General features: G+C 30.7%; 1 protein-coding gene across 1 annotated transcript in view; it reads left to right on the forward strand.

Annotated features, from left to right (window-relative positions):
- Positions 1 to 46: 46 nt before the first annotated feature.
- The window catches only part of LOC118443986 (BBSome complex member BBS7), a 37,141-nt gene continuing 25,814 nt past the window's right edge, over positions 47 to 11,373 (forward strand). Inside the window, exon 1 of the mRNA XM_085663254.1 lies at positions 47 to 113. Coding sequence (XP_085519380.1) covers positions 65 to 113 — 49 coding nt within the window. The 5' untranslated portion in view covers positions 47 to 64. The remainder of the gene's footprint in view (positions 114 to 11,373) is intronic.

Genomic DNA, 11,373 nt, shown 5'->3' on the forward strand with positions numbered 1-11,373 from the left:
GACTACGACGACGACGACGACGACGACGACGATAATGATAAATAATGATGAATAATGATGAATAATGATGAATAATGATGATGATGATACTAATGATGACGATCAGGATGATGGTACGTACAACTTTTTTTTGTATACTTCTTTTTCTTTTTCTTTTTTTTTTTGTTTCTCTTTCTCTCTTTCAACGAACATCCATCTTATCCATTACTTTATCTTATTAAAATTTGCAATTTGTTTTTGTTCTCTCTTTTTCTTTTCCTTTATTATTTTTTTCTCTTTTTTCTTTTTTCTTTCATGCTGATATAACTTAATCAATTCATCAAGGGCCACTCATCGAGCGGATTGGCTCGTCGATAAATAAGACATACGTTCATAATTCATATATGATAGATATGTATTAGCTATATATATATATATATGTATAAATATATATGTATATATATATATATATATATATATATATATGTAGGTATCAATGTATCTGTGTCTTTTCAAGTTCAAATGTATATTTGTGTGCCTGCAAGGCTCCATTTCTGGGCACGGTCCGTTTAACGATATTAACGTAGATTTAATTGCGCGTCCTGTTCTCTGCATTTAATCGTCGTCGTGCGCTCATAAGCTAATGTTCGGTTCTCTTTGAGAAGACATATTCGTAGTTTATTGACTGGAAGAAAGATGGTTGCCCTCTCTCTCTCTCTCTCACTCTCACTCAGTCTCTCTTTATATATATATATGTGTGTGTGTGTGTGTGTGTGTATGTATGTATGTAGATTTGTTTCTATGTATGTTATTGTACATAGATATTCAGAATTTAAAAATGTAAATATTTTCAATATAATCGATTAACGTAATTGATATTACGAATTAATTGATACTATGAGAATAATTCAATTTCGTGAATTTGTATTTTAAACGTTTTAGAAAATATTTTTCCATTTTATAATATTTGAAGGATTGGAATTATATCTTTGATTCAAGAAAAAAAAAATAATAATAATAATACTTAATTATATAATTATAGTATATTCGAAAATATTTTTACACTGATAATTTTTTTTCCCCTCGATGTTCTAAGAAGAAGGAATATAAAATATTTGTAATTAAAAGGAAAAGAAAAGAAAAGAAAAAGAAAAGAAAGGAAGAAATATTTACATCATTAGTCAAATTATTCTGATCATAAGTAAATAAAATAATAATATCGTAATAAAGCAATTCAATACAATAAAAATTATGATTAATCATAGTTGAAAGATCAAGTAAAATGTTCGATATCGTAATAGAAAATGTCCAAGGTAAAGTACAAGAAACTGTACCTTAACACGTCTCTGTTGAGAAACCCATGATAAATTATCCCTGCCAATGAAAATCTAAAATTATTGAAGGAAAAACCCAAGGATCGTTCAAGTTGAAAATTCAATGTTCGCTGTTGATGAAATATTTCAACAATTTTCAAATCGTACGTTTCAATGAATTCGACATATAAATTTTTTAAATAAATTAGATATTTCATCGGAAAAAATATTTTTGATATTAACGATAAAAAAAGAAAAATCAAATTTCATTTCAACACTATCTAAGATATTTTTCGCGTAATCGAAAGATCAAAGATAATTTGCGTAAAATCTTATCTATCGGTATATTTAATTAACCTTTTTTTTTTTTTCTTTCTTCGACATCGTGAGAAAAGGAAGAAGAAAAGAGAGAGAAAAAGAGGGAGAAAGAAAAAGATGGCAATCGATTTTTCTTTTGACCTATAAAAGGATACTGTCCGCGTATCATAAACTTCATAGTACGATTAGAGTCGTATAGAAGGCGGATGCTAATGTCGTTACATTATATGTCGGCACTCGTTAGTGCGAAGAAGATAATGAACGTAAGTTTACGAGAGCTCTGCACGTGAAACAACAAAAAAAAAAGAAAAGCTTTGTTTTTTCTATTTTTTTTTCTTTTCTTTTTTTTAAATCCAATATATACGAATACTGTCAATGATTTTCTATTCGATTAATAGCATACGCGTGTCGTTTCTTTTTTTTCTTTATTGATCGAGAAAAGAAAAATTTGGAAAAATCAAAAAGCCAATAATTTCGTTCTCAACAGTTAGACGATCAGTACTCTATGAATTTTTTTTCATATTTTTTTTTCTTTTTTTTTTTTTTGTAATATACCGTGCCAACATCGAAAATTAAATTGGTACGAGAAATTGAAAAATCTCTCTCTATCTTTCTGTTTCTGTCAATCAATGGAATGTCATTTTGAAGAATATATATATATATATATATATATGTACCTTAGACATTTATCTCGTATACGTAAGACTTCTGGGTTGACATTAGTGTCACATGTCAGGCTTGCAAAGTGTCTCCCGACTTGCTCGATCTTATCCGTGGTACATTTTACAAACGGTGCCTTTACGATCCGCGCCGACAGATAGTCTCGACAATGTTTGCACCGATGCTCACTGTCTTCGCCATGTGCCGAACACACGGTATGAACTAAACGTGAAGGAAGACGACTACGAATGGGAGGAGATGACATCAAGTGAGAATTGACTCCGAAGAATACATATAAGTAAGAAGCATAAAGAGAGAGAGAGAGAAAGAAAGAGAGAGAAAAAAGTAAACTTTCATGTAAGTACTCACTTACCAAACGTGATAATATCTATATCAATTATCTATTTATTCGAATGATAAAAAAACTTGTAGATATATCTATATATTCATCTAAATACATTTAACTATTATCAGATAATATCTATTAAAAAATATTCCCTAAAATAATATCGAATAATTGTTATAAATTTAAATGTATAATTTAAAAATCCATCTATAAGTATATTGAAATATTTTTTTATTCATTAAAAATATTCATATTGGCATGCATTAATTTGTAAATGTTGATACGTTTTATTTAAATTTTGTCTAATTACTTTTTCCTTAACGATTTATTATAATCTTTGAACGAGTAGGATAGACACGATGATATAATACTTTGGGTAAATAATATTTGATCCATTGCACTGACCATTAAAATTTTGGAATTAAGATGTAAAAGAATATTCCATTTTCTTGCCGTTGTATTTACAGAAAGAAAAATCCTTAGGTTTTCCTTCAAAAGCTACGATGATACAAAACTTTTGTGTGTGTGTATGTGTTGTGTGGTGTATATATATATATATATATATATATATATATATATATTCTTGAAGAATTCTTTTTTATTCGTACATCTACGGAAAAAAAAAATTATTATAAACATTTAAATATAAGCCTATTTTATCAAGTTTAACAACTTCGACGAATACGTTGCAAAAAATAATTATTTCAATTGCATGCACCGTAGTATATTCGAACATAAAAAAGATCGTAAAAATAATGAGTAAAATCTATAAGGTATATAAGGATAAAAACTATCATCGACGTGACTGGAATCTCATTAAAGTTGCACTTTTAAGTTCGGTAGTAAGACGATACCATGTGACATCAGAGGAAACACGTGTTCGCCAAATTTTTCTAAATCTCTAGTTATTTTCAAAGCTAAAGTTTGAACATGTGTTTGGCGAACATTTGTTAAGGGTTCTTTGTAAACAGGTAAAACATCTGTTCTCTTAATGTCAGAGATGCCATTAAATAATACTTGAGATACACGTTTGTTTTTTACTTCTTTTGTATTTTTTTTTTTTTTATTTTAAATATTTTATTAATTACACATTTATCATGTATCTATATACGATATATATATATATATTTCATTTGTTATGATTAGAAATATCTACACGTTGAATCTGACCATGCATATTATATTCGACTTTACAGAAAAATTTAGGAACACTTGTTACCAAACCTAAGTGGAGAGTTAAAATCAGTTAGTATTTCGGTTTATGAATCAGAAAAATATTTGCTTTGAAAACAACAAACAGATATACAACTACGGTTCGTAGTTCTCATCTGTTCATGGTTAATGCCATTAATTTGATTCTGTGTGTACAACTCACGAACATAACTAATAGTATCTTCTCTGAAATTATGTGTATGCATAGATATTGATATATTCGTAACGGTTGTATTTTATAAAATTTATATAATATATAATTATTAATCCTACTTGCCAAACAATAAATTATATAAGTTTCAACTATGGTTTTGGAAAGGTATCATTATTTCTGGTCATCATAATAAATATTAAATATACGGCTTAAGAAGCATTCATTCGTACGTTCATTTATTCATTCATAAAATTGTAGTATAGTTTCGGACAGATAGTAACAACCATAATAAAATAAGATGCTATTATAAGAGATGCACTTGTCATTTGAGATCATGTGCTTCGTCTTTTTTTTCACAGAATTTAGAAGTCATATTTTAAGGGATGAAAACGATTTGTATGTTAACTCTATTTCATCAACCCAAGTAAATTATATTATTTACAATTATTTATCATACATCGAACAATTATATTTCTTCAAAGTAATACAAATTTATTGAAAAATTTGAATAAAACTTATTATATAATTATTAAAAACAGATATAAAATTATAAAACTATAAAAGCATCAAACTTATTAAATAATTATTAGACAGAAAAAACTTACGTTTATTAAAAGAAAAGAAACTTAATTATTCATTTAAATAAAACAATAATATAATTTAATTTTATCAAATTATATTATACCTAATTATATATTGCATTGTTATTAGAAATTCTTTATATCTTTTTTCCACCTTTTATTATAATTATTTACAAGAATATAATTATATAGAAAAACGTGTCATATAACAAAACGACAGTAATTCGAACGTGACCTTGAAAGATAGGGAGAATACGTTCGTCGCGTAACTCGGTCCTCGGGGCTTTCACTCTTGCCGAACATGTGTTCAGGACGCACAAGTATTTCGCTCGTGAGCACATGTTCGTCAGAATTGTGCGACGACTCATAAATTCAAATTCGCTAACCGATGGATGGGGTCCTAGGTGAATGACACATGGTGAACCATTGAGAGTCCTTCATCGTAAAGGACTGGCGACCTATTCTCTTTTTTTTCTCTCTCTCTCCTCTCTCTTTCTCTTGTTCAAAAAGACAAATTTTTTTTCATTTTCGCACGACTCGAGTAAACCTTCAGAAACCGACCAATGACAATTAAGCTAATAAAAACTATTCGAATCAGTCGTCGAGCGATTTTCAAGAGAGACAAAAAGTTTCGGATCCGGACATGCGGACATGCGGTTAAAAGGGTAATATAAAAAGTTATAAAAAGAGAGAGAGAGAGAGAGAGAGAGAGAGAGAGAGGGGGGAAAGAGAGGGAAAGAGAGAGGGTGAAGGGAGAAGGGAAATTGATCATTGAATTTCCAAATTGTAAAAGAAATATAATATTTATATAGTTAAATAGATATGTACCTAGCCCCATTGAAAATATATCTTTTCATACATATATATTTCGGTCCAATTATAATTATTAATTATTAATTGAATGTGAAAATTCGTGATAAGCAAAACCTAAAAAAAAAGAAAAGAAAAAAAAAACAAAAAGAAAAAAGAAATGTTATACGAGTAAATGAGAAATATTTGATTTTCTAATAGCTACATCAGTAATAATCATTGTCATTGAAAAGGACGTCGAAAGGACCACCAAGTCTATCATTAAATAATTTGTGGCGCTATGCACGTCCGTTTTCTCTCAAGCAGGGTGGTCTTCCTCTTTCTCTCTCTCTCTCCCTCTCTTTCTCTCTCTCTCTCTCTTTCTCACTCTCATTTTGAATAACCACGATCTCGAACCGGTACATTGCCTCCACCCTTCTCTTCGTTCTTCTCCACCCTTCTTCTTTCGTCCACACGTCGTCTTTAGAGACTCGACGTCGACAAAGACGACGACGACGAATACGACGAATACGACGACGAATAGGAGTAAAGAGAAATCCCGTCAGAAGAAAGTCGACTCGAAAATCAAACAAACAGTCGGCGACGTCGCGTTAGTGAAGTTCCGTCGTCGTCGTCGTCTTCGTCGTCTTCGTCTTCGTCGTTTGTTTATTATTATAAAAAACATAAAGTCGACCAAGCGTATCACCGCAAAGTGTAACTTTTACAGTAGGTAATAATAATAATTTTACCCGTTAATCAAGTTAATTAAATCATTAGCGATGTATATATATATATATATATATATATATATATATATATATATATACATAGCTATCAGTATTAATGTTAGATATAATTATCCCAATATTTTAATATATTATGACCGCATAAATATTCTAATTCAAACATATATATAAATAAAATGTATTATGTATATATATATATATATATATTTATATATCTATGTATATGTATACGTGTCTAAGTATTTTCTTTAATAATTCGCATAGTTTGTCTTTGTATTAGAGGTCAAAACAATCCATTAACTCGACGAAAGGGTACGAAATTAGCGAAGTTCGAGTTCCGGTATCGTAGCTAACGTTAGTGTCACATGACGAAGGGCTAAAACTTTTTCTGAATGAATAAAATCCGACGGAGACATGTGTTCGCCATACGACAAACTGCCTCTTTCTCTCTCTCTCTCTCTCTCTCTCTCTCTTTCTCTTTTTCTTCAAGGTGCATGGGAAAGAATTACATCTCATTGGATTTACTTTACATGAGTACGAACAATCCATGAAGGGGAGGACCATGAATCTTCTTCTTTTATTTCTTCCATTACTTTTTCATCTTCTTCTTTTTCTTCTTCCTTTTATATCAACAATCCGTAATCTCCTTCGATCTTCTCTGTTTAGAAATATACTTAAAATAAATTTATCATCATGTGCTTGTAAAAATATTTAATTTAGATAATTTAATAATAGAATTAAATAAAATATTATCCTATCAAATATATCCATAATAATATGCAAGATATTTCTCAATGGATTTTCTCAAGTACGATGATTATTCACGAATACACACTTCGAATTCATTATAATTATTAAAGAATTTCTTTCAATTGAATTTCAATCGAATTAATACGTAATCCTTTTCGAACGTAAGTAGATAAATAAATATCTATCCATTACGTAACCTAATATTGTTAGAGTCGATTCGAGGTTCATAGATAGAAAGAAAAAAAAAAAAAAGAAAAAAAAAATAGGAAAGGAAAACAAGAGAAAAAACAAAGAGGGAAAAGAGAGACAAGTGTGTAACAACATGAGATGTCACCGAATCCTTGAAAGCAAACATCAAAGATACCGACTAACAGTGCACCGACTTCGCAGACTGTGACAATACTACGAAAAGAAAGAACAAGATACAAGGGATGTAGAAATTTACCTCCCCTTCACCTTACTTTTGCCTTTAACCTTTCGCACATTCTCACACTCTCTCTCTCTCTTTCTCTCTCTCTCTCTCTCTCTCTCTCTCTCTCTCTCTCTCTTTCTCTCTCTCTCTCTATCTTTGTCTCGTTCGTTTTACGCAGTGTTTATTCTAAATACACCGGAAGTTCAACCTTAAGAATAAGGTAGATTAACGATTAGTGTCGGTGTACATAGCTTCTACGTTAACATATGTGTGCACATTCCACTGGGATATATTTTCTAAGCACACGTGCTTGCCATCGGGATAAGTTCGCATTGGCCTTTTCTAGTACACACATAAAAATGCAACCACGCATACATTTATACATATACAGTATAGGTAATATACCTCTACACTTTCTTTCTCTTTCCCGCTCGCAAAAGTTGTTCTTCCAAGAAGAAATATCGATTGTTCTTCTCTTATTTCAATGGGTGACCATTTTTCTTTTTTTCTTTTTTTTTTTCTTTTTTCTTTTTTCAAAATTAGAAACTTTCCAGAGAACAAATAGAATTCGAATTTCTAATTATTTCCGTAATTTATTAAAAAGAGTTGAAAGAATTATAAATGAAATAATCCATTATGAAGAATATCGTGTAGTAAGTACTTACGTACTTACATAGAACATATATTATCTATTTAAGAAATATAAGTACTCATCTATCTGTATCTCTATACTTTTCCGAGACAAGGAAAAAGAAAAGAGAACAATGGTGCTAGATCAGGACTGTAAGAAAAGTAAAACCTTAAAAAAAACGCGCATCAAGAAGCGACCACCGCTGAGGAGTCCAAGAGGCCCCTCGAGACCCCATTCTCTCTACCCTACAGAGGAGGCCCGGTTTCTCTTTTTTTTCCTCCCTTTTTTCTTTCTTCTTTCTTTTTTCTTTTTCTTTTTTTTTGCCTTCCACGTATCTTCGTTCACACACGACCATTGGCGGGCTCTCCATCGGGGACCACAAAACCATACCGGGGACTCACATTGACGTAGGTCTTATACCCCCTCGAAGAAGTAAATTCGGTAATTTCGTGCGAGTTCAAACTCTTAGATGGCTTTTTTTTTCTTTTTCTTTTTTTTTTACTTATGTTTGAATACTAATATTTAAAAAAAATCTAGAAATGGATTGTTCATGAAATAATATTGCTACTATAATTTATTATAGATACGTCATTTTATTTTGTTTTTAATTTAAACAGCTAATTATTTTCAATTGATTATGTCTTTTTTTTTATTTTTATTTCTTTTTTTTCCAAAATTTTCTAATAGAAACGATAAAAATTCTTTTCATTTAGATTCTATGGAAAAGTATGAAAACACATTAGGACACGCGACACCTTCAGTAGAATTATTGTTTTGAAGAGAGCTTGTTCTTCGTCTTCTTCGTCTTCTTCGTCTTCTTCTTCTACTTCTTCTTCTTTTACTCCTCTCCACTTACTTTTTGTCTCTACTCTTATTTTTCCCCAGAAACCCTGCAGATTCTCGGTCAACAATGTGACCTTTCTCGACGAAAGATTAATCATTACTTTTTCAGCAGCCTCCCCCATAGGCACGAGACCATAATGAGATTCGTAGAAATTCGAATACTTGTCGAAAGAAGAAATTTCTACAAAAGAACGAAAGAAAAAAAAAAAAGAAAAAGAAAAGAAAAGAAAAGAAAAAAATACCCCAACTTTTTTTTCTCTCTTATTTATAATACTATAAAGAAATATCTAAATATAGATTTTATAAATTTAACCTTGACGACCATCGTATCATTTATCGAGAAAGAAAGAAAGAAAAGAAAAAAAAAAAAAAAATGTTTAACACAAGGAGGACAAAAGAGAAACGCCATGGCGAATAATGTCGCCATTTTGCTTCTATTCTCCACCTTAACAATCGACGCTCCAATCCGGCGCTTTGTTCCCGTGAACGTCAATGATTGGTCACTACGGTACAGGTGGAAAATAGGCACCGCCCAATTTTCTCACATTCTGATGTCTAATTGGTTGTTCGATTTTTTGCAAGATGGACATTTCAGAGGAAAGAAAAACAAGAAGCGAGAAAAAAAATAAGATGTACAAACGAAGAGAGAGAAAGAAAGAGAGAGAGAGAGGGAGAAACATCTGTGATACTTGAAGTAGACCCGATAATCGATTGAAAGAAAACAAACTTACACAAATAAATAAATAAATAAATAAATAAATATAAAAATGAAAGGGATTACAAAGAAAAACGTAATCGATTGTTTCATTGGCATTTACATGCATAATTCAAAGAAACTTCTATTTCCCTTCGTTGTAACCTTTTGACAGGCGTGACCGGCTGCAGCGTTTCGTTAACATTCAAACAGCTGTTCCACGCTATCTTGTTAGCTTAAGTGGACTTCAAACCATTAAGAAATGATGAAACATACATACTTACCTATGTGTGTGAGTCGAATCAAATTTCCAAAAAAAGAAAAAAAACAAAAAAAAAAAACACGAGACGACTACGAATGTCAATGAATCACGTAATCATCTACATATTATCGATTGAACGTAATCAATTCCTTCACAATTTAAATCATTAAGATTCATCTTTGCTCTCTATGCTTTATTTTAAATGTTACTTTTCCGTCGCGCAAAGTTGCATTTATCGTATTGTCCTAGCACGCGAAATAGCCGTACGTTCTAAATTCACTGTAGCACGAATGAGTATGTAGAACGTAGAAGGAGAGGGGGAACATCTCTCTCTCTCTCTCTCTCTCTCTATTTCTTTTTCTATTTCTTTCTCTCGCCCTCACACATAAACACGCACACATGCTCTCTTTCTCTATCTCTGTCTCTTTCTCTCTTACTCTTACTATTTCTTTCTTTCTCTCGTACACACTTCTTCTTTTTCTCTCTTACTCTTTCTCTCTCTCTCTCTCTCTCTCTCTCTCTCTCTCTCTCTCTCTCTCTCTCTCTCTCTCTCTCTCTCTCTTTCTTACTCTCTATCTTTGGAAATAGAATAATTTTTTTTCTTTTCACTTGTTCAGCCGTTTCAGGGTCCGTTGAGTAGCTTTGAAATTGGCACGCAGGATGATTTTAGCTATTCGAAAGTTAAAAAAACAAAAAAAAAAAGAAAAAAAATAAGTAAGAAGAAAAAAGAAAAAATGTAAAAGAGATAAGTGTAGAGAGGATGAAAGGAAGGAAGAAAGGATGGATGGATGGATGGATGGATGGATGGATGGATGGATGGTTGGGGTGAGGGGCGCGAAGAGAAAAAGAGAGCGTCATCTTCGGTCTCGTTGGCGCCAACGCGAGAAAAAGCTTGCATAATCCAATTTGGTCTATATCTATCGTCTTGAATTTCGGTTTGTTTGAAGAAAATTCTTCCGGATAAAATTGTTTCGTTACGATTCCACATTTATATGATTTTTTTTCCAACTCTTCTCTTCTTCTTCTTCTTCTTTTATCTTTAATTTTTATCTTTAAAATATCACTTAATATATACATATATATATAATGAAATTATTAAAAAGTATTCATATATATATATATATATATATATCAGGATATTATTGTAAAGAGATTTTGTAGGATTTAACATCATTTTTTTTTTTTCGTCGTGAGAATATTTGAACGCGAAAGATAACGATCAAAAATAAATGCATCCCTTTTTTTATATAGGCAAACATAGATAAAAAGAGAGGACATTTCTCTTCATTAACACATGCTTCATCAGAAAATGTTTAATGAATTACACGGTCATATATCAGTTTACATATACAGACGTAAAATGTTTCTTTAATGAACTGATTTATACACGTAGATGAAAAAAGAATGCCATCGAGTGAAACCGGAAATGCTTTCTTTCTCCATAACAATTTGATCGAAATTTTGGATTTCGAATTTTCGATATTCGGATATTTGGATGGGATATTTCAAATGTTGTAAATAAACTGATAAATTATTATAAAAATGATATGTAAATAAATATGTTTTATTTATAAATTTAATTTAATAATGTTATATATATATATATATATATATATTAATTCGAAATTTTATTATTCGAATGTGAATTCAACATTTTTTTTTCCATATGAATTCAATATTCAT

This window comes from Vespa mandarinia, chromosome 21, assembly GCF_050613455.1.
Source record: "Vespa mandarinia isolate Hongniang chromosome 21, ASM5061345v1, whole genome shotgun sequence".
Taxonomy (NCBI): Eukaryota; Metazoa; Arthropoda; class Insecta; order Hymenoptera; family Vespidae; genus Vespa; species Vespa mandarinia.